This window comes from Metarhizium robertsii, assembly GCF_000187425.2.
Source record: "Metarhizium robertsii ARSEF 23 chromosome Unknown MAA_Scf_4, whole genome shotgun sequence".
Classification (NCBI taxonomy): Eukaryota; Fungi; Ascomycota; class Sordariomycetes; order Hypocreales; family Clavicipitaceae; genus Metarhizium; species Metarhizium robertsii.
The window spans coordinates 2425564-2451996 of NW_011942182.1; the positions used below are offsets into that span (position 1 = coordinate 2425564).

General features: G+C 50.7%; 9 protein-coding genes across 9 annotated transcripts; 4 read left to right on the forward strand and 5 right to left on the reverse strand.

Moving 5' to 3' along the window:
• Positions 1 to 44: 44 nt before the first annotated feature.
• MAA_02874 (Amidohydrolase 2) lies at positions 45 to 1097 on the reverse strand (the record flags this gene model as incomplete). Its single annotated transcript, XM_007820872.1, has 1 exon — positions 45 to 1097. One exon carries the CDS (start codon positions 1095 to 1097, stop codon positions 45 to 47), a length of 1053 nt encoding a protein of 350 aa, XP_007819063.1.
• Positions 1098 to 5141: 4044 nt separating this feature from the next.
• Positions 5142 to 6041, forward strand: MAA_02875 (Peptidase S1/S6, chymotrypsin/Hap; the record flags this gene model as incomplete). Its single annotated transcript, XM_007820873.1, has 1 exon — positions 5142 to 6041. One exon carries the CDS (start codon positions 5142 to 5144, stop codon positions 6039 to 6041), a length of 900 nt encoding a protein of 299 aa, XP_007819064.1.
• A 382-nt stretch (positions 6042 to 6423) lies between these two features.
• On the reverse strand, positions 6424 to 8991 carry MAA_02876 (uncharacterized protein; the record flags this gene model as incomplete). The annotated part of the gene is made up of 1 exon (XM_007820874.1): positions 6424 to 8991. One exon carries the CDS (start codon positions 8989 to 8991, stop codon positions 6424 to 6426), a length of 2568 nt encoding a protein of 855 aa, XP_007819065.1.
• A 521-nt stretch (positions 8992 to 9512) lies between these two features.
• Positions 9513 to 9998, reverse strand: MAA_02877 (AIG2-like protein; the record flags this gene model as incomplete). Its single annotated transcript, XM_007820875.1, has 1 exon — positions 9513 to 9998. The coding sequence occupies one exon, from the start codon at positions 9996 to 9998 to the stop codon at positions 9513 to 9515; it is 486 nt and encodes a 161-aa protein (XP_007819066.1).
• A 967-nt stretch (positions 9999 to 10965) lies between these two features.
• Positions 10966 to 12586, forward strand: MAA_02878 (Purple acid phosphatase-lik; the record flags this gene model as incomplete). The annotated part of the gene is made up of 2 exons (XM_007820876.1): positions 10966 to 11104; positions 11157 to 12586. 2 exons carry the CDS (start codon positions 10966 to 10968, stop codon positions 12584 to 12586), a joined length of 1569 nt encoding a protein of 522 aa, XP_007819067.1.
• A 755-nt stretch (positions 12587 to 13341) lies between these two features.
• Positions 13342 to 15280, reverse strand: MAA_02879 (amino-acid permease inda1; the record flags this gene model as incomplete). Its single annotated transcript, XM_007820877.1, has 4 exons — positions 13342 to 13602; positions 13676 to 14796; positions 14854 to 14911; positions 14978 to 15280. The coding sequence occupies 4 exons, from the start codon at positions 15278 to 15280 to the stop codon at positions 13342 to 13344; spliced, it is 1743 nt and encodes a 580-aa protein (XP_007819068.1).
• Positions 15281 to 15737: 457 nt separating this feature from the next.
• Positions 15738 to 16061, forward strand: MAA_11105 (ribosomal L32p family protein; the record flags this gene model as incomplete). Its single annotated transcript, XM_011413071.1, has 1 exon — positions 15738 to 16061. One exon carries the CDS (start codon positions 15738 to 15740, stop codon positions 16059 to 16061), a length of 324 nt encoding a protein of 107 aa, XP_011411373.1.
• Positions 16062 to 19318: 3257 nt separating this feature from the next.
• MAA_02880 (uncharacterized protein) lies at positions 19319 to 20899 on the reverse strand (the record flags this gene model as incomplete). The annotated part of the gene is made up of 4 exons (XM_007820878.1): positions 19319 to 20193; positions 20250 to 20358; positions 20417 to 20706; positions 20773 to 20899. 4 exons carry the CDS (start codon positions 20897 to 20899, stop codon positions 19319 to 19321), a joined length of 1401 nt encoding a protein of 466 aa, XP_007819069.1.
• A 3462-nt stretch (positions 20900 to 24361) lies between these two features.
• On the forward strand, positions 24362 to 25135 carry MAA_11106 (uncharacterized protein; the record flags this gene model as incomplete). Its single annotated transcript, XM_011413072.1, has 1 exon — positions 24362 to 25135. One exon carries the CDS (start codon positions 24362 to 24364, stop codon positions 25133 to 25135), a length of 774 nt encoding a protein of 257 aa, XP_011411374.1.
• Between the last annotated feature and the right edge of the window lie 1298 nt (positions 25136 to 26433).

Consider the following 26433-nt stretch of genomic DNA (forward strand, 5'->3'; position numbering starts at 1 on the left):
TGGTACACTGATGAAGATGAGGGAACAGCGGCGTAGTCGTCAACTCAAGCATCGCAATCGTGGTACTTGGTCAGCTTGAAAAGCTTCTTGGCGTTCTCCCGAGCGACCTTTTTATATCCATCCTCGCCGCCCAGAGCCCGAGTCAATGCATCCTCCTCGCCGTCAAACCACCCCACGCCATTCTCGATAGTCTCGTACGGGGTATCCACGCTGAACATGATCCTCTCGGGCCCCAAGTAATCGGCGACGTACCGCACAGTCGGCGTAGAAAAGTGCCCGCTGGTCGTCACCCAGATATTGTTCTTAAAGTAGTAAAGCAGATCCTTCTTGCTCATCACATCCCCCCGCCCAGCCGCCAGCGGACGCTCGACATCCTCGAGCCAGTGGCTGATGCGCCAGAAATCAAAAGGTATATGCTCCCCGAGATGCCCAACCACCACCTTGAGCTTGGGGAAGCGGTCGAAAACCCCATTCGTCACAAGACCCAGGAGGTGCAGGGAGACGTCGTTTGCAAAACTCAACGGCGGGCCGACGAGATACTTGCGCTGCGCGTACATTTGCTTGTAGTAGTTGCCGGCGGGCGCAGCGGGGTGCAGATAGACGGGCACGTCGAGCTCGACGCACTTTTGCCAAAATACATCGTACGCAGGCTGATCGTAGAAGAGGTAGGTCTCACCGTCCGGACCAGCGTGCTGGTAATTGTTCAGGAGGGCGCCGTGGAAGCCGTGCTGGCGGACGCAACGCTCCAGCTCGGCGGCTGCCTGTGCGGCGTCGTGCATGGAGAGGGCGGCAAACGCACCTAGTCGGTCGCGGTGGTCTTTGATTTCGTTGGCGATCCAGTCGTTGACGGTGGTGGCGTGCTGCTCGGCCTTGGACTGATCTGGTATGCCTTGGATGCCGGGCACCGTTAGGGAGTAGATGGTGTAGCCGATCCCGTGGCTGTTTGCTAATTGGAGACGCTCGCCGAGAGGGTGTTTGATGTGGTAGATGTAGCGATCGAGGTCTTTGGGCGCGATGTACAGAGCAGCTTGTTCGCGACTGGAGTCGGCCAAGGTTGGCAGTTCGAAGGCTTCTTCAAAGTTGATCTTGCCACGCATTGTGCTTAACGTTGTGTTGGTTTGTAAATAATTGGTTTATAGAGACAATGGATGAGTGGGAAGAGTGAGATTGTTTGTATAAATTACACAAGCGAGAACGGGCAGCTGATTTATACTTTTACAAAGTCTTGCCACTTGGTCGACGCAGTCACCTTGTTGGCCGTTTCTATACCCGGATACAGCGGACGGTGCATCGTCATGGACCAAGTGCCATTCTTGTTTGGACCCAAGTATCTGCGGAGAGCACGCGGCAAGCTGCAGACGAGGCCTGGGCACTCGCCTATCGGAGCTACCAAGAGAGCATCAGTTGCTGGCCTCAGACAACCGATCGTAGTGCCGAGCCGTAGTGCCGGTCGGGACTGCACGTCTAGTGGGACATGATGAATCTCACGGACTGGGAAAACGTCGACTCGATCGCGAATCCGGGCTACAGGCTCCGACGTTGCGGAGTCGATCGGCCTCGGCCATGGGGTTTTTGCCCGTGCCGTGGCGCGAGCCCCGAACATGACCGCCTCCGTACCTTGTTAACTGTTACAAGTTCAGAGAATCATAGTTGGGACGCTAAACCCAGTGTGTTCGGAGTTTCGGATTCGATGTTTATTCGTTGCAACACCGGAAGCCTAGGTTCCGTGCCATATCAGATGGGCGCTGGAAATTCGGACTCGACGTTCATTCGTTGAAACACCGGAGCCCGGGCTTCTGTACTATATCGGATCGGCACTGAATTATAACTCGGCATTTTCAAAATAGTAACATCAGCTATACCATGTCCGGCGACAAGCGTTCGATTCATTGCGAAAAGCAGACGCGACGTCATCTAATTCTATGCTACTTCGTCTCTTTATCAGGCCTAGAATTGGTAGAATCGACGGGGCTAGAACTTTTTTATTCCACGAGTCTCAACTATGCCTCACTTGCTCAGGGCATATAAACTAGGTAATGCGCATGTGCATCATGCTCGCACGTCGCTTGTCATACGGTACCGGCAGTTAGGACAGAATAGCTTAGACCTGAATGAAACAAAATTAGTTTCACATGTAAAACAGCAGAGCCATATGCTATCAAATTTTATGTGGATACTTCTGCCCGGACAACAGTGTTACGATTTCCTCATGCGTGCTCTTGACATAGGCAGCATTACCCAACAAGCACATAGTTTTCTTTGTCGCAAATGAGCAGCCTAATCTTCACATCGCTGATGAAGACTTGGGTTTTTCTTTTGCCACGACGCCATCATCTCCAGGTGCGTAGTTGTCAAACTGCAAGGCCGCAACTCGCCTTTTGAGACATGATACTTGTAGACAAAAGGTTCCCTTCAGAGCAAGTAGATGACCCGTTAATATTAGTAGAATAAATTGCTGTTGAACGAGAAAACGATGGTATGATTGGGGCATTGCTAGCAGAGTGATAATCGTAAAGCTAAATACTACTTTTTGTTAAGCGTCACAGCAGAACACGCGTAATCTAGAGGTGAAAGGAGTTTATTGCTTTTATAAGATAGCGTTACGACCGAAGTAGACTTGTATGGAAGTTGTAGGCCAAGTCCTGCACGTAGTCAAGGTCAATAAAACGCTACCACATGGCACAACCCACCTTCGCCTGGTGTCGCGGTTTGATGTAGGAATGGCTCATTTGTTCTTTTTATTATAATAAGAGGCATAAGATAATGTTTATAATAAACCTGGATAAATACTGAAACAGTTGTACACTTTATTATCGCAGTGCCGGGTTTACCAATGATGCGAGACAGTCGCCCTCCTGTCGTCACGGCCCCCCAACAAGACTTACAAGCCATATTCGACCGCAACCCCTCGTATATAACTATCTCTTTCTCCTATTCTTTCGGTTTCAGTTGGCCAATGTGCACGGCCGCAGCTTGTCAAAGGTTATACCACAAGAAGTTGCCATCCGTACCGCTTTCAGCCTGGCTTGGTCTAGTGGTACAGATGCTAATCACATCTGTAACGACGGAGTCGACCTTTGCCGCAGAAGTAACCGCCGTTTACTTCCTACAGAGCCAGAGCGCACATTGCCTTGCCGCCGCGATGTCATTGTCTGTGTAGGTATCCAGGACACGGCTTTTCTTGTGCCGGCCAGATGCATTCGATTCCACTTACAATCTCCTCTCTGACGGCGAGTAGCAGTAGCGCCCGGCTTTTCCGGCGTCACATCCGAAGAGCATCACATCCAGTTCCTCTACCATGGCCCAATGTCTGCATTTCTGCTGCCCATACGGAACCACTCCCGATCTGGCTATACGGGGACCCGTTTGACCCGTTTTCTCTTGCGCGTGGAACATGCCGGCGCGGACTCTAAGCAACGGGATGCTTTAGTTTGCTAATGACCTGCTACATTTGGGAATTGCCTCTGCGGCACACCTTCGCGGACGATCTGTAGCATTATACTGGTGAGGGAAGAAACACTGGTACATACTCGACAAATGCGTAGAGACTGAAGCGGCTGTACGGGCTGCTCTCTCTGTCAGGCCACAACGAGTTACATCAGCCCTCACGACATTCCTTTGGCCAGAAACCCTCATCGCCATTCAAAATGTGGAAGAAGCAACTTGAGCAAGTGAAGGACAGAAATACGTCAAAGCCGTAGGTCGTCTCGTGATTTTCACGTCCGTCTCAAACAGCCTCGCGACGGCTGCTGGTAATCGGTTTGCTCATGAAAGTGAGGCTGGAGACCATCAGCTGGAATGTTATAAATTCTGGCCCTACACCGACAACCGGCACGTTCAAAACATGAATCCAATCGTGGACCTGGGGTGTGGTGGAACGACCGATTTCACTTGATTCCATCCAGCAGAGAAGGCGCGCCGACTATGCCTGGCATCACGGCCATGTCAATCGACAACGAGCAAGCTCGCTTCGGCAACCAGGAGCGTTGCAGACTGACCAAAAAAGGCGCATTATATGAAACAAGAAACGCAATTTATAAAGTATAAGTGGCACTCAATTGGCTCAATAGCGGCGAGAGTCCATTCTTTGTTGACATCAAATGCTTCTATTAGAAACCTCGAGCCGGCTGGGAGGCGACACTCACCCCTCGCTCAGAAGTTCAACAAGGGGTTTAGATTCGTTCTTTTCGACAAGATTCCGATTCAGCTGACGATTGTCGTAGTATCCCCTTGGTAATCGTGCCATGAGGCGACCACATAAAGGATATGGTTTTTCGGCTTGGCCGGAAAGTCGGCCTCACAGCACTGTTTATACTAGTACAAAAAGGACATGCCGATTTTTATATTTCCCCAAGAGTTTGGCTAGAGTAATAACTTAAAAAGCAGAGACAACTGGACAGGACGAAAAGTTGTAGAAGGGAAGCTCATGACTGGCACAGACATGTCAAAGCTCTATGCAGGGACAATGCTGCATGGAGCGAACTAGTAGCAGAGCTAAAGGCCGACGTGGCTTCCTTGCTGGAACATGCGAGCAGAGAGGCTCCTGTCAGATCTCATGAGCTAAGTAGTCGACAATTCCGATAATAGTGCCATGAGCACGACCGAAAGCGACCTCCCACATCGAGGGTTAGGGTTACATTGCCCACTCATCCATGAAAAGCCCGTTTGGTGGCTCTTTCGACATGGTTAGTGTCCGTCCATGCGCCGCGCCATGGCTGCGCGGTGGTTGAGGCGCATTCCTTCCAGTCCTGCCCATCCTTGCGGATCAGCAGTCCCATCCAGGTGGTTGCGCAGATCGAGTTGGTTGCGGCATGATGCTATCACAACGACCAGTTCTGGCTCGAGCTAGCCTCGCCGTCGTCGCGTCGCCGGACTTCCCATTGGACAGTGAGTGCATGATTGTGTCGCAGTCGCAATGTCTCGCTTCCTCGTCAAATGACTTTTTCGTCAATTGACTTGAGCGAGGGAGCCACCAGCAGGTTTTTTTAGTCTTGACGTCAAGCTAAGGCGACTGGAATGTTGCCGAACATGTCCATGTCTGTGCTGCCACGCCGCCGACATATAATATAGATGTATGCCACCGACGGCCATTGCTTGCATCCCGGACGCTTTTTGTAAAAGGTCACCATCTGCCGTACAATATGAAGTGTAGCCTACTCTTGCTACTGGCGCCGCTCAAAGCCTGGGCTCAACAATGTGCCTGCGGGTATGCAAATCAAGATGCGTGCGCTTCTGCTCTGGCGGAGCGGGCAGACTCATATACAGGCGTCGCTTTCAAAGGACAACCGGGTAGCGCAGATGAGCGCTCAGAATATGCTGCTGCTGCTGCTCTCCCGAACGGGAAGCAGACCGGACCGCAGGAATATCCATTCATAGCCGCCGTGGTATACAAACCGGGGCACCAGAGAATCCTTTGTGCTGGTGCCATTATCGATGAGCATCACATACTTATTGCCGCGCATTGCGTGCACGGCCTGAAGGCAGACAGCCTCGGCGTCTACATCGGATCAAACAGATTTAACGCGACGGGAGCCAAGTTGGAGACGGTCGAGGCCATTCATACGCATCCTCAATGGGACCCGGAACTACTAGTATACGACGTCGCACTGCTTCAGTTACGAGATGCCTTGATCTTTGATCGATATACGACAGGGCCCATTTGTGTTCTTGACCAACGGAAGAGCCTAGACAACCAAAAAGCGGTTGCAGTGGCGTGGGATTCGGCGACAGACGGAGGACAAGCTGTTTCGTCGCTTTTGCAAGCAACCTTTGAGACCCATGACCTGGCATCCTGCAGTGCTCAACCTTCCGGAGGGCCACAATTCTGTGCGTACTCGGCAGAACCGGCGGGCTGTCATCAAGGCTCAGATGATCCTCTGCTGTTGTTGCAGGACCAAAGTTCCCAGAGATACTTTGCAATAGGGGTATCGTCGTATGGCCAAAGCTGTAGACAGTCCCCAGAGGTCGTCACCGATGTCACTCAGCTCAGGCTGTGGATGCAGAGTGTCTTGCAAGCTGCCGGCGGGAAAATTTGCAAGTAAAAGCAAGTACATAAGCCACACTGCAGGCAGGCTTGGCTATCACAGTCAGAATATAGTTCTTCTCAATTCGACAAATCAGACGCGTACATTCTTTGCCACGGTTTCAAAGCGTTCCACCACGAGATTTGTTCCTTCATCCATGGTGATCCTCAGTTTCATGTTAAATCGATCACCGACCTGAGAGCCTACTTGAGAAACGTCCATCGAAAGCTCAACAGGTGCTGGGAAACCCGAAAACGGCAGGGCATTCGCATTCTCTGCCCATTCTGCTGTATCTAGTCTTGGTCTCTGCTCCTTCTGTCTTGCGTCTTTTCTAGTCTCTAGAACAAGCATTCCGTCACGACACAACTGCCGTTGGTACTCTGGCCCCGCCCCCCCTGCTCTAGACGGCTTTATCTTTCAATACAAACATACCGCCGAACCACCCATAAGCTCGGCTGAGTCTCCTACCATGCCGACGAGCTGTCAGGAACGGAATCTTGCCTCGAGGGTGTGGTTCATGAAACTGTATGCTCCTTTCAACATCCAGCTTGGTCGGTTGAAAGTGCCATACAGACCCATACAACTTTTGGGCACCGAATCCAACTGAGCTCATAGCATGTAGGAAATCGTTCCACGCGACTTCGCCGGGCGTTGTGTTGGCTGTCGGATCGAAGAATACAATGCGAAAAACTTTCAAGGCTCGTGAATCTATCAAGAATGTAGGTTGAGAATCCGGTCGGGCATCGCCCAGGTCCGCCGGAACCTCGGAGTTGTTCTCCGGTACGGACACGGGAGTCCCTCGAGACTTGACCTTGGACTTTGCAGTTCCTCCAGCAAGCACTTCTTTCCTTGCAGACGGTGGGTCGGGGCCGATGAAAAGGTTAGAAAAGGGCTTCGTAGGAACCTCAGGTCTATGCTGCGAGACCTCGTTTCCCCTGTCATTCTTTCCGGCTGCTGGTTCAATCCACTCCGGTGTACGCTGCAGTGTCCACGACTTTGACAAAAGTTGCCCCAGAGCCGTGCCTTTCAAACTTCCCGCATGAGAGTAAAGTAGCTTGTCCATATTATCCCAGAAGATATCCAGATGAGTCTCGGCCGATCGAAGCTTGTCAACGTTTACCTTGTTTCGTTTCCTCCCCACAGGATAGTCAAACTTGTTGTCTGATGGATCTCCAAATGGGACTACTTTGAGGATATTCTCATCACGGATAGATAGGACTCTGCCCATGGTATTCATCCGTGCTGCAAACTCGCTTTTAATACCCTCCTCTCGGTCTACTAGCGCATTTTCAAACCCATTGGCCCAAGGTTGATAAACCTGAAGCTGTCTCAAGCATTCGGCAACAATGGAGAGGTCGCCGATTATGAAGGCGACGTATGGAGAGATGAGGTCCCGAGCCTTCTGGTCTGCCTGGATCAGTCTCTCCAGCTCATCCACGATAACAGGCAAGCGGCAGAAGAATAATGTGCGGTCATCTTCCCACAGAGTCCGTAGCAACCACAGCACGTGCTCAGTTGTCTTATCCACCTTCACGCTGGGCTTTTGCATTAAGCGGATTTTGGATGAAGTTGGCGACTCGGGTACAGCTCGGACGAAGAAATTTCTCATTGGTGGTGACGCCGGAACGGCAGTCTTGAGCTGATTGAGAGGCCCTTTGGCAATTTGGTTGAGGTAATGGCGGAATTTAAGTAGAGCCTGCAGGTATTCTTCTGGGAGATCTTTCAACGGCGATATTTTAGACGCCCACTTCTTTTGGAGGGCCTTGAGCTCGCGTGCTTGATCGCGAAGCTCCAAGAACATCTCCAATTGGAGGGTCGACTCAACAACCACACTGCCAATGATCCTAGCCCACAGCAATTTCTCCCGTGGATACTTCAAGGTGGGATGGCTTTTTCCGTCTACATCTTTCAATATCTCCTGCCGATGTTCCTTGCCCTCAAGGAGCTCGTCTGCAAAGTAGCTTGGATCTTCACGCAAAGCCCAGATGTGCTCTGCGGCGTGTGAAGCTCGTGCAGCCAACAGCGATTCGATGTTCTCCAAGTCAAGATTAGCAGGGACTCGGTACGGTGCTTCCTCCGCCAAAGTGGCTAATGAAGCCAGGCCACTGGGGTCATTGTTGGCTTTGAGCGGCGGCTCTGGTTCAATCGGATACACATCACTGGTTAGTTCCTCCGCTGGAATCTCGTGAAGAATTTGCTGACAGCAGGAAACAAGGAATTCTAGAAGCCGACTCTGGGCTTCCAAAATGGCAAGACCTTCTCCCGGCAGAAACTGTTTGCGGGAGGTCATCCAGTCGAACGCCTCGTCGTGCTCATCCCAACCAACTAATCTGCCATATTCGTTCTCTGCAGTGACGCCGTTCAACATCATGACATACCCATTGAGAAATATGGGCACAAGAAACATGGTCAAGTTTCCAAACTGCATCACGTCGCCATCAGCGGCCGCAAAAACGCTAGGGTGATTTCTTGCCCTGGCGTTGAGCAGCAATGGCAGTGTCTTTGGCCTGGCCAGATCCTCCTGGTTGATGTAGGGCCAAATAAAGCATCCGCGGTACTGCGCTGCTACTGCTTCCTGCAGCTGCTTTGAGTACTTGCGAAAAACCGCAAAATCGGGGCGGTGTGTAGCCGGCATGTCTGGCCAAGCCTCAAGCAACAGCTTCAGTCGCTGTGTCCTCGTCTTCTTCTCCCATCGCCTCTGAATCTTGGCCTCGTGTCGGTCAACAATCGCCCTGAGAAGGTTGAAGGAGACAGATATCTGCTTCTTCCTTTGCTGAGATTCATGACGAACTTCTGACGGCGTCTGGGTCTTGGGAGGCGCAAAACCTCGGGCAGCGTACATGCCGAATGCGTCACTGTTATTGTTCCAATCGATGTCTTCTAGCCCGGAAATGTCCACATCGTCAAGCTCAGGGTGCGGCTCGAATGGGTTAAAGCGATACTCTGTTCGACTTGGGAGAGGATTCATTGCAGAGATTCGATATCTGCAACACGCTGCAGAATGTGAGCGTCCAAGGCGATGGAAATGATGGTGCGGCTAGAATGGGCCATCAGGCAAGTCTCTGACGGCGTGTTGGTCAATGCGCCAAGACAAGACTCACGTGCACAAGGTGACACAATTTATGAAACCTCTGTCTGATAGAAATAAGACCGAATTTCCAAGCATATATTATACTTGGTCGTGTTTCTCGCTTTAGCAGGAAATATATTATAGTATATTTATGTATATTTGTTTATTAGTACGATACCTTGCCACACGCGCTTACTTCTATTAGTGCTTCCATATTAAGCAAACCGGCACATTTTTCATCCACGAGAATAGCTTTAATTTATGCTTTATGCACGCACGGGTCCCACAGTTGCTTGATTACCATGCCGAGACGCGAGAACGAAAAAAAATCAATTCATGGTTAAGATTCAGAAACTTGAGACGGTAAAACGATTGGGGTATCAATTGGCCGGTACATTGTATTCTGGAGTCCCTCGCCCTTATTCGCCGCCAGTCAACTCCATCCCTTGAAATAAATCCAGCCAGTCTTCTAAGCTCTCATCGATAAACACCTGCAACTCCCAAGACTCTTGAGTCAGACTCTCAGCAGGACCATCCCAAAGATATATATCCGCAAATAATTCCTCCCCGGAAGCTTTCCCATCTTGATCTAAAATATGTACCTTTGTAGAAACGGGCTTATAGATCTCGCCCTCAAAGTCATCCAGCTTTCTCCGCTGTGACATGTTTTGAAAGGTAATTAGGTAGCCATCAATGTGCGAGTCTTTGTGAATGGTAGCGGCTGGGTAATCGCGGCCTTGTAATCTGTATCGAGCGAATCCATAGACCCTAGCAGGGCGGATCAGGCTGTCGACATAATTAACGCTGGATGAATCCCCCGTGATTGCCCAAGCAAGTAGCTCTTTTGCACAAAGCGTTCCGTAGACAAATAAGGGAGTTGGCTGAGGGGGTACTTCTTCTGCCATCTTGTCGCGCTCTTGAAAGATATCTCGCTACTCAAGAACTTTTAAATCGTTAGCTCTTGTTGGATCGACTGGTACGCTTGGGCTTTTGGTTTGGTTTGGTTGCACCTGCTCAAGCCGGGAGTTACCTTTTCGTTCCGAGTCTGCAGAAATGACCAAATGAAGGCCGAGGTGGTGAGTGGTGAAGGAAAGGAGTAGCCTCTGGTTGGTACCGGGCACTTGGCTTTATTAATACCTCCGAATTGGGGGAGAGAGAACAGAGTCGATCGTCTTACTTCCCATTAGAAAGACGCCAGCACCACACTGTTTGTTAGGGCAAATGTGTAATGCGGTCAAAGGACAATGTAAGGTTCATATTGATTCACTTAGTACACGACCCACAATTCATGTTTTAGCGTTCAAAGGCTAGCAAGGATTCATCCGGGCAGTGCAACTTCTGAGGCTGCTCTCATTAGACCTGCCCATTAAATAGCGATGCTTGAAGCGCAGCACACCGGCTGAGCTTTTCCCTTTCACAGCAGACAGTAGGAATGTTTGCACAGGGCCGATTGAATGCGACGAGATTTGGTGTTCAATGCCCAGTGAGTCAGTGCCCAGTGCTGTGTGTTCGTTCGGGTCGACTTGATCATCTCGGCCTGGAACATGTTACGGCCGGACAGGGTCAGACTTGTGTCACTCGGTTGACATCAAAGCTGGTGGTCAATGTCAACATCCCTCAGTGTCACGAGTCACCAAGCACACACCGAAATTCCCAATGTCACCACATGCAGCTGGTCCAGCCTTCACCATTGGACGCCCTCCGGCGAACATTTCCTGGCCAATGCGTCGCCGCCCAACGCCCAATGGCTTCCATTTGCTGAGTCCATGGGACTTCTACTCCTCCATAACAGACGGACGCTCCATGTCCAGCTTCCCCAGTGTGAGGCGCCAATCTACTTGACCACTCTGAGCTGCGCGCCTGTCTCGCAACATGGTTTTGCTCCTCGACGTGGCTGCAGCAATCCTGGTCTTGACGATTCGTGCAGCAGCGGCATCTGATATATATCCACCGAAGCCAGTCGACTTGACAACTCCTGTCCAACAGCGCATTGCCATATATGGTCCAAATCGTATGTAAACATCGCCTCTCAAAGAATACATAAAGTCTCTTACGATGCTTAGATGTGTCTATTGGCTGGAACACTTATCAGCGGCTGAGCAAGCCATGCGTTCAGTATGGCACCGGAAACGATGCTCTAACACAGGAAGCTTGCTCAAACATGTCTGAGACGTACTCAACATCGCGAACATGGTCCAACACTGTCATTATAGAAGGACTGAAGCCCGCAACCATGTATCATTACAAGATTGTGTCCACCAACTCCAGCATTGATCACTTTACCAGTCCACGAGCAGCTGGCGACACGACCCCCTTCGCCATGGACGTTGTGATTGACCTGGGCGTCTACGGAACCGACGGCTTCACAACCGATAAGAGAGATACCATTCCAAAGATTGAGCCTGCGCTTAACCATTCCACCATTGGCAGACTTGCTGACACTATTGACGACTATGAGTTCATTATACATCCCGGTGATTTTGCGTACGCTGACAACTGGTATGAGAGGCACCAAAATGGGCTGCACGGGGAGGCAGCATACCAATCTATCCTGGAACAATTTTACCAGCAGTTGGCTCCCATTGCCGGCCGTAAACCATACATGGCCAGTCCTGGCAACCATGAAGCAACCTGCGATATAACCCGTCACGTAAGCGGAGACTGCCCCTTGGGCCAAACCAACTTCACAGACTTCATGCACCGATTCGGCGCCACCCTGCCCACGGCCTTCCCATCATCGTCATCTAATGCCACTGCTAGGGCCAGAGCTGCCACAGCGCAGAAGCTGGCGCGGCCACCATTTTGGTACTCTTTCGAATATGGCATGGCCCATGTTGTCATGATTGATACCGAAACGGACTTTCATGAGGCCCCAGATGGCCCTGGTGGTTCGACCGGTGACAATGACGGCCCGTTTGGCTCGCAAAACCAGCAACTGGACTTCATCGAAGCCGACCTGGCGTCCGTAGATCGTACAGTTACCCCTTGGCTCATCGTCGCAGGCCACCGACCCTGGTACACGACAAGCGGAGGAGAAGCATGTCTGCCATGCCAGAAGGCGTTCGAGCCACTGCTGTACAAGTATGGTGTAGATCTAGCCATTTTTGGTCACGTACACAACTCGCAGCGCATGGTACCTGTGTACAAGGACATCGCAGATCCAAATGGCATGAGAAACCCGAAGGCGCCCATGTATATCATAGCAGGCGGGGCGGGAAACATTGAAGGCTTGCGACCAATAGGCAAAAATGTTTCATACAATGCATTTGCGTACGCGGATGACTTTAGTTTCGCAAAGGTGTCGTTCAAGGACAAACAGAATCTGCAGGTTGACTTTATCAGGTCAAGGACGGGGGAAGTGCTTGACACGAGCGTATTGTACAAGGAGCATGCGGAAAAGGCCACTTTTTCAGACGATGAGTCTACTTCACTAGCTAGAAGGAGTATGGCATGGCTGGAGATTGTTGTGATGGTCGTACTTGTGATTCTTTAATAAATAACCGCATAATCGGGTACAAGGTAACCTGTACTCCCAGAAGAAATTTCCCCGTTGTTACTATATACGATGAGAGACGAAGCTGCTGTGGGTAAACGGTTGTAAGATAGCGGCACGGTCTCTGACGTCTTGAAATAAAGAGCCGAATAGGTAGTCGCATGTGCAGTTTACCAGACAAGTTTGGTCCATCACCTGCCGAGTCCGCCAAGACGAACCGGTTCGACAATCCTGGCCACATCGACGCCACTTGATGGAGACTGTCGATGCCAAGACGCTTCCCGCTCCGAGCCGATTCATCAATGCTACGCTGCTGCTTGGCATCCAGCCATCGCGTAGACGCCATCGGCAGGGATTAAAAGGCGAAACGAGCGCTGCGCATTTCGTCATTGGCGGCCAAAGTCCATAATTTACGCGCATGTTGAATAGACATGTTGATATACTCATTAAATGGCGTTGAATCAGCGCGGCCTGTAGATTTGATCTCGCCGGAACAGAACACGCCGTCGGTAATGCCGCTTATAGGCTGTGAAATAGAGAAAGCCCTTCTGACTGGGGAGCGGCAAACTAACACGCACGCGACGCCAATTTGTTCCATTGGACGAGTTTGTGTATAATACATGTCGCAGTGATGGCAAATTCTGCTAGGAAGTCTGACTACTTTTGGTGAAGTGAATGTGTACTATGGACATGTATGTAGGTGTGCTGAACGACCGAGCTGGCCACCTAATCGACCTCAAACAACGCATGTCAAACTAGAACATCTTGTGGATGAGGCGTCTCCATGCCGGCAAGGCGGCCACCTTGGCTCTATAGGCATTAATGTCGTCCCAGTCCAGTTCACGACGTCCTGTGTCGACATCGATCTGTGGGGTTCGCAACCATCCCTCGCGCTTCCAGAGGTAGCCAACGGCCCAGAAGAAGAGAATGACAGGAGCGGCGAGGTACTGCTGGAAGAAGGTCTCGGCCGTCGCCATGCCAGACTCTCCGGGCGGTGCCGTAATCGCAGAGTAAAACTGGAAATCCGTGTGTTAGTTGAAGGGCTTTTAAAAAAACTACAGAGTGGCCGGGGGACGAGGCACAACTCACCTGTGCCATCAGGACAACGACGCAGAGGAAAAGGCCCAGCCAGGAACCGTAAACGCCTCCCGCAGCTCTGAATGGAATTTCATCGACGGTGTGACCATGGTATGCCCACGCCTTGCGGAACCGAATGTGAGCCACACAGACTGAACCCCAGGTAAAGAGTGTGGCGAGACCGGAGATGGAGAGCAACCACGTGAAGACGACGGGTCCGGTAGCGCTAAGACTGACAAAGGCAATAAAGCCAAAGAGGATGATGAGGATGACTGAGAACAGAGGTCGGCCAGATTTATCAATGTATGTAAAGATTTTAGGGGCGTACTTTTGCTGCGCGAGGGCCGTGAGCGTTCGCGAACCTCCATAAACAGCCGAGACACTAATAGACATGACAGAAACAAGAATGACGAGATTCATGAAGTGGTCAAATCCGGTAAGGCCTGCGTATTTACCGACAAGGACAAACGGCGATGCCTTGGGGTCATTGTAAGCTCCCGCATTCAGCAGGGCCGGATCCGTGTCCTCAATAAGGAGCCCGACGAAGAAGAGACCTAAAATGTAGAATAGGGTGATTCGCCAGAACACCTGCTTGATAGCGGTGGGCATGGTCTTGACGGGGTTGTGAGACTCTGCGGCAGCCAGGCCGACCAATTCCGTACCGGAAAATGAGAAGGCTGCCGTCACGAAAACGGAGCAGAATCCCTTGAAGCCGTTTTTAAAGGCGCCCGGATTATGCCAGTAGCGCGCGCCCCAGTACTCATTGTATCGACCGTCCGAGGGGCCGCCGCCGCAGACCAAGACGAGCGCGATAATCATGAAGATGACAATGGCACATAGCTTAAATAGGGATGCCCAGAATTCTTCTTCAGCGTAGCCCAGGGCGCCAAAGATATTAATGATGACGATGACGACGAGGAACACGGCAATCCACACGCCGACAGATATATCGGCATTCCAGTACTGGATTGAAATACCACACACTGTCAGCTCGAGCGGTAGCACCGACGCCCACTGCAGGACATAGTTCCATCCCATGGCGAAGCCCCATGAGGGGTCGATGAAACGGGCTGAATAGGTGTAGAAACTACCGGACACGGGGTACATGATGGCGAGCTCTCCGAGCGCGTGGACTAGAAACGAATCGATGAGCATGTGAGACGTTGCGGTGCTGCGTCACAAATACGTACCGACATTAAACATCATGACACCGATGATTAAAAAGTCGATAAAGAGCGATCCCGGTCCCTGTTGAATTGGTCAATCCTCCTTTCCCACCAGAGACATTGTACATATCGACGGGCATGTACTTACGCCATTTGCCAGCGCGCCGCCAGAACCGACAAAGAAGCCGGCGCCAATGGAGCCGCCAATGGCAATCATGTTCAAATGGCGCGCCTTCATCGGGCGCTCCAGCTCGACAATGCCCCAGCCATAGTGCTGCTTCTTGAACGACTCGGCGTTGAGGCCGTTGCGCGTCATGAAGTCAGGGTGCGGCTCGCAGATGACGGCATCCTTGGACACGACTTGCGAGGTGCCCTCGATGGGAGCGTGCGCGGGACCCTTCTCCGCGTCGGAGAAGGGCACAGCGTCCATTTCCTTGTGTTTATCCGACATGGTGGAAGCGCAAAGCAGTGTTGCTTGCGTCGAGATGGGGGGGAGACCAGAAGTGCGGCAGGACGCTTATATGAAGCAATGCTCCCCGAGACGCGACTTGAGCAACGCCGAGCAGACAACAGGAATTCTCTCTCCAAGGGTGGGAAGCCCCGACATATGAAGCTTTCTTCTGGAAACTTTCCTCATGCACCAAAAGGGTGGCTTACGGCCGCCGCATGGTCAGCGGCCTTCTCTCGCGCGCTCTTCCAACCAACGCTCCGGGCGTTGATAGCTCTGCCCTCGCGCACAATTGGCCGCCTGCTCTTGGTGGAGGATGGTTGGCAGATGTCGAATTTTATGTCGTGCTCCCGTGACAGGGGTGGTTAGCTCGCAGCCAGTGGCGACACATGGCGTTTTTCTAGACGATCAGCAGCACCACGGCGTGGAAGCAGGACGTCGGGATGGCCTCAGTGGCATAATGGGCGTGGCGTGGGCGCATCCGCGGCCTGGCTTGCCCGGCGTGGATTGTCACGGCACGCCAAGACGGCAATCTGAAGTCGAGTCGTCGTGGGGTGCTTGGAGTCTTCTTGGACACGTCGTCGTCAAGACTCGGCCGCAGCTCGATGCCGCCAAGCATGAGGGCATCACAGCAACGAACGGCCGCAGAACCCCGGTCATGCGCGCTAGCTTCGTCGTTCAAAACGATCGAGACTCAATTTCCCTGCATACGAGGATATTGGCCAGCAAAGGGGCCTTGCACGACGAGGAGGATCTTTTGGGCAGCTCGAAGACGTGGCGCTAGCCCAGGTGTGTCAGATCCCAGGTCGTGGCGCTCTCAGGCCGGCAACTTTGTTCCGAGTTTTGGTTGCAATCTGCGGGGATACGTCTGCGGCCTTGAATGTTGGTCCCATTTCAAGTCCCGTCTGCGTGTGTGTCTGCGTGTTTACTCCGTACTGCGTGAGCCTGCGAGGCGTGTGCATGTCAGCCGGGGGGGCTGATAACCAACATTGAAGGCCAAGATCGACATCGAGGCGGCCAGTGACAGCCAACAGCTTTGTGCGTATGACGGTAGAGTCTGGTTGATGTGAGGGAAGAAAGGTACGGAGCACTCCCGTATCTGGTATATCGCAGAAGAAGTGGGTCCGCTACAAAAGCTGCACCTTCGCACAGTCAAAGGATTTAGATTGGTGATAAGCTCGCTTCAAGGCACCAGGTTGGCTTGGAGTTGGCCAGAGTTGGGCGCCATCTCGCGCAATCATGACGCTCCAAGACGCAGTCTGAGACACAATCAACCTCCGTGGCAAACATCCGTCGCCAAAACTCACGATGCTGCCGCGATACGGCGAGGAGCCGTGGCGCCAAGATTGCCCGTTCTGCCAACATTTGAACCCTTCGAGAAGCATTTGATAGCGACGGCGTTCCTCAGAGCACGGCCGGGGAACCAGGAAGTTGCCCCCAATCCGGCTTTTGGTCCGCCCGGGGCGCATCACAATCAAATGCCTCATGTGACATGTCCCCTTTGCACAATTGACTTTGGCCTCCATGACACGATGAGCTGCCACCTGGTATGAGTCTTGCTGCGCTTTTTAGAGGCTGTTTCTGAGACCCGTTTGATGCTTAATATAAGCGTTCACGCTCGCTGCTACGCGCCCACGTTTCCACGTTTCCATGTTCCAAGACCTTTTGCTTCGGACCAAGGATTGCTACATGTCATCGTGGGTGTCACATTCGCGTGTTGGCGTAGTATTTTCTCACCACCCAGCCACCAATCGCCCCCTCTCATTCGCTAGAGCTAATCCGCGCCCCATAATTCAAACCCCATTCTGCCCCCACCATCGTCATTCGACTCTCATCAGTCTCAACTCACTCACTCTCTCACTCACTTACTCACCCACCCCGCGGTTTTCATGGTTGGCATCGACTTCATCAGTTGGCCGTTCGCTTCTCCACCCGTTTTAATCAGAATCAAGTCATGCAGGCAGGCGGGAACGCCTCTTTATGCGGGGTACTTGCCGCCGCGCGCTATCTAATGTGTCTTGTTCCGCTTTCGTGGCTTGATTGAAACGTGAAAGCATCATTCGTACGGCTCTCGCCAGCTTGGGGGGGCGCAATCTGTTGCGTTTCAGCATGTTGATAAATCAGGAAAAAACGGAACATTCGGCGTTTTTCAGCCTCTGGCTCGAAAGAACCAGCCACGACAGAGTCGACTATCGGCTGGCATAGGCATAAGCTTAGTCTCTGACTTCTTCTGCAGCTGCCCATGATGCCCCCCTGCCGGCCAGGAAATATTCTGGAAGCCACACTGTCCCTGCAGTACCTATTCAATAAGTAATATGAATTCAAGTCGCCTTGTTATTTCTTCCTTGATGGCTCCTCTTGCCACCGGTATTCGCTACCCACAGCCCAAGTGGGCATATCTACATCCATAGTACCGATCTCACAAGCCGCCATTGTCACGTCGGTTCCACCTCTTTTCCCGGGGAAGCGGATTACCGTTAGTCACTGCATCTGCTTTGACAGCGGAAGACCCCATGTTATGGCCCGAGGTGGCGAAGAGAGCAGGATTCTAGACTAGTTGGCGTGTAATCGAGGCGGTACGCCCTAGACATGGTAATAACGATGTCATGACTCGCCTGTGATTACATTTCATTTCAACGCCATTTATACGCTCGGCTAGCCGTGGTATTGTGAACCGAAGGGCGACTCGGTCGAGCGGAATGCACAAGAAGCTCAAACGAAGGGGGGAATTGGTCCCGAAGTGTATCAAAACATAGGGTAAACTCTCAAAGAATGTTCAGACAAGGTTTCTTGAACAAGCTTGAACGACACCATACCCTGCACTCAAGGATTCTTTATTGTTGAATCTTAGCTCAATGCCTTCTATAGGTGTGCCATCTATTATTGGGGTTACCTTGACTACGCGCTCCGCGGTATGATGATTCGACAGTTTAGTGATATAATATATGATGCTGGCGTTCAGTGCTAGCCTCTATACAACTCCATATTAGCACTATATTGTCAAGTTAGAGGAGGCAGTTCTGGAGTGATAAGAATTTGACGTGGACAAAGATTTGGAAGAATGTTGCATATATGATGGCGGTTCAATTCGGACCTTGACTACAATCATAGATACTTTTCAAAGTAAAAGATTGAGCTATGAGTCTAGACCAAAAAGCGGAGAGAGCTGGGACTGGATATTGCTGTAGTATCGTTCCAGTACAAACGAAAGTGGGTTGGCTTATCGCGTGACATGCGAGTAAAAAGAGTAAGCTACTGTCGTTAACATTTTCAAAATAAGAACTTACAATAGCCGGCCTGCCTTCTCCATCAACACAGGAGAAGGACGCAGCTAGGTCTAGGCATCTAGTGAGTCATGGTTTTCCAGGGCGAATGTGGGTTCTTCTTCTCCTTGAGACAATCTTTATAAACAGAGAATTCTCGTATTCCGTTGGAGAGATTATATCACAATACCCCTAAGTTTCACACCTAAACAAAGGTCATGTTTCGTCCCCTGATGGAAGTTCTTCATATAGCTGTCCAAACTGAGCATACTTGCTCTGCACCATCTCTGGGAGTCGAACAAAACTGCCTCTGGTAAATTGAACAGGTAGGTTTGAAGTCATTCCGTGACATCATAAACATACGGAGCAAATATCATATCGTTCAACAGCTGGGAAGACCTCCAGAACAGTGATAAATAATATAAACGTTTCCAGCAAGAAAGAAAACTATAACATAAACGAATTTAAATTAAAAGTTTAGTGAACGATGAGCCTCATACTGTGACAAATCTATACCATCAAAACAGGAGCAAAATGCTCTTTATTCGCCAAATAATATTGACACATCTCTCTCACCAATTCCAATTACCCGCCTGCGACTCTTGCCTACTTAGTTGCCAACGAGTACTCCATGTCAACCAAAAAAAAGGCCTTTACTAAGAACTAGAACCTGCTAGACTAGTCACAATGATTACACTGCTTTGCTTTCTCCGCACCCCAGGCCTGGCTCTTAATGTTACTACTTAGCCTTACTTGCCCTGATTTGACTGCCACCAATTTAATTGCCACCCTTTTGCTTGCCGCCCTTTTGATTGCCGCCAGTTTGGGTGCCGCCAGTTTGGTTGCCGCCAGTTTGGTTGCCACCAGTTTGACCATTCCCGGCGTTATTCTGGCCATTCTGTGGGTTTCCACCTTGGTTCTTTCCGCCGTTTTTGAGAAAATCTTCCAAGCTCTTGAGGCTAATCTGCTGTTCTTTCAGGATAATATCGAGAGTGTCGGCTGTGGTAATATCATCCGGCGATCGAACGCCTCCGTTGTTGCTGTTCTGGTTACCACCAGCTCCGGTATTCTGGTTACCGCCAGCTCCGGTATTCTGGTTACCGCCAGCTCCGGTATTCTGGTTACCGCCAGCTCCGGTATTCTGGTTACCGCCAGCTCCGGTATTCTGGTTACCGCCAGCTTTGCCGGGTTTCCTGTTGCCAGTACCGGTATTCTTCGAACCGTCGCCGCCTTTCCCACCCTGCTTGGCGTTTTCAGCCCGCTTGATTCTCATCCCTCGTCTGTTGATAGGATTCTTCGCGTTTCCTTGACCTTTGTTTCCTTGGCCTTTGTTTCCTTGACCCTTATTTCCTTGGCCCTTATTTCCTTGACCCTTATTTCCCTGACCTCCATTTCCTCCTAGGCCGCCATCTCCTAGATCATTGTTTCCTTGGTCGCCGTTGCCTAGACCACCATTTCCACCATTTCCACCATTTCCTACACCACCGTTTCCTGCACCACCGTTTCCTGCACCGCCGTTTCCTGCACCTCCGTTTCCTGCACCTCCGTTTCCTGCACCGCCTTTCGTGACATCTTGTAACGCCACGCAGCCGCCAAACGGCCCAGCGTCGGCCAGGTTACGAATGCGGAGAGTGCATGCATTGAGGTCCTTGCCTGTTCCCAAAGTCAGCATACATTTGCAATCCCGGAGTCTGACTTGGGGCACATACCGCCCTCGCATTTCATATCATTAGGCAGTGGGATCTGGACATCGAAAGCTGTAAATGCGTTTCGTTGAATACCATTCTTTCCGTCAATGCCATCAACTTTACCAAGTTCCTAACCGATCCATTAGATTTGGAGATAGCTTCACGCCGCAGGATGGAGGAGCACTCACTCGGAAGATTCCCACATTGCTCTTCTCGTCAATGTCGGCAAAGTAGGGACCGGAGCCGTCTGTGTTGACGACGAAAACCGTCATAGTCAGGGTATCTCCCGGCTTACAATTTGCGATTTGGTTGTTTTGAATCGCAATCTCCGTTTCATTTGCCACGTCAATATTCGTTTGCAGCTTGGTCCGCCCGCACCCATTGACTAGGAGATTGTCCTTTTCTTTTGTTCGGATAATAGGACTATCCAGTTGGAACGGGGTGGGGTCCTCGCCGTCGATGGGAATATTTGGGTTCGCTGGATAAGTGTTTTAGCATAAAAGCCAATGGCTGAAAGGGATAGCTGGCAGGGCTCGCGACTTACTGCCCATTCCAATACTCGAAGTCTTTCCTCCATCACAAGACGCCTTTTGGATCTTGGAATGAGCGCTGCCTAGGGAGCATAGCGCGCTCAAGGCGAGAAGGCGCCGGAGACTTAAATGATAGGCCATATCTGCTGTGAGCTACAGAAGAGAAGCTGGCTAAAGCACGCGCTGCGAAAAAAAGGGAAAGAGGGTGATGATCAGAATGTCGGGGGTGCAGAGGAGCCCAGCTCCCAAGAATGTTAATGAGAGAATGTAAAGATACAAATGCGACGATTAGTTGTAGAACGCTGTGGAAAGCTGCTTGACTGCATTGGGGCTCATGCGAGTTATTATATAGATTCGGCCTTGAATCTCATGGTCATCCCTTGTGTGAAGCACAAAAATCCGGGTCAAACTTGGCCAACGCAGACAAACGGTTTCGTCTGCACTCGCAATTCATGCAGATTGATGTGTTTCGGCTTTCAGGGCACTCACTTCGTTGTCAAGCGGGAACATACCAAAGGAGGGGATTCTGACTCGTAGTGTATCACTTTGCCTTTGTGTCTTTGGGTCAGGCGCGTACTCGGAAAGTGAGCAAATTCGGAACACCAAAAATTGTGGGATATTTCTTGAGACATTGGTGGTTTTGGAAAGGCCACGAGCTATGCTTGCTGAGATGGGGTCGAAATCCGTCTTGACCAGGAGAGAAAGGCGGAGAAGAATTATCAAGATTCAAACGGGCGCATCCAAGATCAACCGGGGCAGAAAGACAAGAGATGTTATGAAGCGGCATCGTCATCTCATCCCACCTTGGGTAGCAGATTTGCGGTGCCTCGTCCCGATGCAACCTTGGATCAAAGTCAGTGATGGAAATCGCATCATTGTTTTAGTCTAGCACGCCCGTAGTTGTTATTTTTAGCGTAGCGATTGACTGATGTGCCTTAAATAGATGGCGTAGATTGCGTTTTCCTTGGACAATCTCTTGCCCCTTTGCAACTCTACTTCCTCTCCAGCGCAGGGCTACATCATGTCCCCACGATTCAGCCGGTCCAAGAGATGTCACTACCTCGATTCAATACTCGGCAAGGCGGGGGGGGTTGCCAGAAGAGGAGACGCGCGCCGAGAAGCAACAGACCGGAGTACGCTGAATAATGGCACTGCGGCAATAACGCATGACAGGGGCCGATTTCTGACGTTTCTAACCGGAACAACCAGGATGGTGGTAGAGGGAAATGATTTGACAAGGCCCAGCGGGCAGTCCATTCCGAACTCGTAGAGGGACAGTATCAAGCTTATTTTCGAAGCAGAAAATAGTTTGGCTGACATGGAGCTCAATAAGTTCCTGTAGTTGCGCGGCCAATGTTGCCGTCACTTCTCAACGAGGTGGAGCCTACTGCGCTTGCTCGATGCGAGATGGCGACGTAGAAAACGTCTAGTGAAAACAGATTTTCGGGAAGGATCTGTTGAATGCCAGAGCTGATCGGATCGTCGTGGCGACGGGAGCATCATGGCACCATGGCAATGGCGCTCTGAGGAAGGGAGCCGTAGGATGAGAGCTCGTGCCGCGGCGAGATGAAACAGCTTGTGATACACATGGCCTGATACCGTCGTCGCTTGGCCGAATGTTTCGAATCCTTCTTACTCGCGCCCTGTATCCATGCTGTCCATTGCCGCCCGAACTCATCCAATCCTGCCCACATGGCAGCCCGAGTCAAGCCGCGATTCGTTCCGTCTTGTCGCACGTAATGTCTGGTACCAAGATGATGCAGCCTCGAGTGTGGAGCTTCATTTTTGGACTTGCACGTGAGGTCTGGTCTGGTCACTGGTGCTTTTTGTGCACATGACATGGCACATGTGACGTCGTCGGTCCTAATCTGGCGCGTTTGGCTTAACCCGACGCAATTCTGTCAATCAGGTGTTTCTAATTGATATCGCACATGCAGAGCTCCGCCGTAATTAATACCAGACGTAAACACCCAGTCTCAGTCTCAATTACATTGTCAGAAAGAATGCACCACGTTTGACAACAGATTAGTCTATGAAAAGGCTAGATGCAAAGGCAAGGATGGCAAAATCATGCTCTACTCTGATAATCGTCCAAGGTCTAAGCAAAGGGCCGGAGGAAGAAGAAAGCGCAGATGGCTTTTCATCCGCAAGCGAGGCTGTTTGCCTATACGCGATCACGTGAGACCCTCAACACAGTCATCCACCTGTGTTCTCGAAAACATGTCCGACATGGCACCCGTGACGTTTCAAGGCCTGCCCGAATACAAGAGCCGCGCAATGCCAGAGCCGGAAGCTGTTGATACAAACTTAATTCGTCCGCCTACTGCCATCTACCGAAGGCTCATGTCTCATCCCTAACTCATACGTTGCTTGGCAGCTTAAATGCTCAGTTGCTACGGGATACGAGTCAAGCACACCCCACACAAAAGCCCCTTATTACATGTCTGTGTTGGAACTTGGAGGTGTAATGGGCGCTGTACGGAATCACCTCGAGTAGTGTGACTGCAGGGGTATGCACAGCCATGCAACACAACAAGGAAAGCTCCGACAGCTCGAATCGCTCACCAGAGACGCCTCCAAGATGATATATTAAACCCTACGCCGTCGGCTCCAGAGAAGCAATGAATAGTTTACACACTACACAAATATTTGAACACGCTTACACGAGGGACATCTTCACGAGACCTAGGGCATAAGGCTCTCGCCGACTTCTTTTGTAAATAGAGCTCTTTAATCATCCAGGCCGTGAAGAAAACCAAAGACCTTTGATGACCAAGACTTGTTATTAGCTGAATAGAGCTATCATCTTAAGCCCTCCCTAAGCCCTTGTCACACGGTGGCACAGTGAAATGCAACACGGAATTTCCGTCTTGTTAGATTTGCAAGCACTGCTTGCCTGCTTGAATCTTTGGTCGCTGACAGGCGAAGCATGACCACAGGCCAGAGCGAGCCGCAGGCGGTCCCCGGCAGAGGATAATTGAAAGGCCAGTGGTCTCGCCCGTTTTGCCTGCCCTGAGGACAACTTGATGGTTGGCATCACGGTCTTGTAATATATTAGTAGACTAGTTTTGTATAGCGGCGTGCCAATAAAGGTTATTACCAGGTAGCCTGAGCTATTATGTGATTAGAAGTAAAATTTAGTTTGTGCGAGTGACTCACTCTAGAAACCTAAAATGGCCACACATAACATATGTTAAGAAGGTCTGCGCTCGTAAGTAACCTATAATTCCTCCTGTCTCTCTTCACTTATTCTGCAAAATAAATCAATCCCTTTCCCTAATCTTCACTGCCCAGGCTCCATCTCAAGGTTTAATTATTTCATCTTTATAGTCGTCACCATCTATGGCTGCACCAATCACACCCCCTTTTTTGCCACTACACGGGCCGCCATCTACTCGAGAACACTGGTTTTTTCTAGAACGCTCCGAGGAAGAAGGAGCTCATCGACACTTCATGTACCTTTATGCGACCGGCAATATCTATTGTCCGTCAGTTTTACACATCGACTGTTTGCCCCGGATGTCAGGCCGAGACTTCTGTGATACATGCAACAAGTCGGTCCCTTTTTACATTCTGCCGGATCCGAAAACGGCGCTATTAAAGATGGTGCTCCACAATTACGTTTACCGCCGATGGTTTCGTCCATACCAGAGCGAGATCGATCATATGCGATTTATTTGCAAGCCTATAGAGCCACGCGACCTCCCCGAGGAAAGTGTGCCTTCTCGATCTACTATCACCACCCTTATTTCTTTGAATAAAGCCATATGCGATAAAACAGAAAGGCGACGCCATGTCTATAGGCTAATACGCCATAGGGCGAGACGGGATGGAGTCGACTATAAGAATCATATTCTGCAGCCACTGTTCCGCGCACTGCTCGTCATCATCTGTTCAAAGGGGTATAATAAAGAGGATTCTAAGCATATAGGCCCACTTCCCGTCGTCTTGGTATCTACGGGGATAGAAGATGGCCTCAGCGCACCTATTAAATTTGACTCTATCAAGGACAAGATTCTTGGCTATGTGGAAGGGATGAATAGAAAGGCCGTGGAAACTACATTGGAGGTAGCTGTTGATTTTGTTATGGGCCTAGAGGCTAGAGAAGTTGAAGTGTTTGGCCTCCAACCTGATCCAGTATTGGTATGGCGGGCACACCCCAGTGTTATCGAGATGTGGGAGAAACTCGAAGGAGACCAACCATTATTTGGGCCTAGCTCTTGGTACATGGATGTAAAGAAGTGGACATCGTGGCAAGGGACGGGAGAGCAGAATGACAGGTGGATCATGGATCAATATGAGAAATGGGCGTTCAGGAATCACGATAGATGGGAGGCAAGAAAGGCAGCTCGCTTGGAGGAATCGAAAGGTTTATAGTCATTTACGGAGTCTGTGAATTGGCTTCACCTGGCAGTTCAAGTCCATCGGTTGGCTCCCATATGCGCTCAGGCAAATAGCTGGGCTATGCTGCTGAGGTTACTGGACACCTATCGCGGTACCCCAACCAACAAAGGGTTCAGACGCGCAGACTCATATAGGTGTCCCTCAGAGAGGAGAGCAAGTTCCTCACATCAACAGAATGAAGCTTCTTAGGATAGGCAGGGGATTCCGCGCATTTTATACCCTAGGATAGTGCCAGATCACACATCCGTCATCGGGCTCCAGATCAGCAGTGGGCTGCGGCTATTCTCATCAGTTGCGTCTGTCGAGCTTTGACCCCTCGCATTTGACTTCCCTGAAATGAGTAACGACGCCCGAGTTTATATGACGGGGTACATAGGTTACCTGACGGTGGCCCGCCATGAATAGCAGAAACACTCGGGTGTGTAATGCCCCTACCGGCCAAGGTATTTTCTTCCCCGAGCCAAAAGACTCCTGGCTCTGTGACCTGAATCAGAGACGATCGACTTTTCAGGACATTCTCAAGTTTATCGAAATAGCACGGCCTAGTTGGGGGATTTTGAGGCAGCTTTGCGGTGCTTCCGTTGCTCTTTTCTCGACATCGGCCTGTCGGGGGCAGTCGCCGGCGGCGTCGTCCGAGGGACTTCCTCCAAAAACCAGCACAGATACGGCAAGGGTTCGATATAGAAGGCTTAGAGCAAAGGGGCTCAATTCAATAATAATCTCAAAGGGTCTCTAAGATCTTAAGTTACTATAAGAGAAGAAGAGAAAAGTAACTACCGTATATATATAAAAGGAATACCTAGGCTTAAGGCTCTTACCTAGGTACTTGTTTAAGCTATATAAGTAATAAGTCCTGTATTAGTAAAGCCCCTTTATTAAGCATTATAATCTGTTGGGCCTTTTCCGTGTAACACCGGCGGCGTCGTCCGAGGGGCTTCCTCCAAAAACCAGCAGAGATACGGCATTCCGTTCAGCTCGCGGGAGAATGCTCGCACCCTCGATATAGCTCGGCGGCAGAATAAATCTGGATAGGTTGACAACATTCTGGTCGGGCCGGTGCCGTGAGAAGTCCCTAGTAACGCGAAGAAGTCGTCCGTCCCAGCGTGGACATCTACTTCCGCCTACTCTCTTCTACTATAAACGGCGCAGATTCTCTCCTCGGTATTCTAATACCAGCTTTATTTAGAGCGGATAGAATATGTTCTTTTACTAACTATTAGCTTATTATTAATTTTTCCTTACTAAATTAATATAATAAAATATAATAAAAT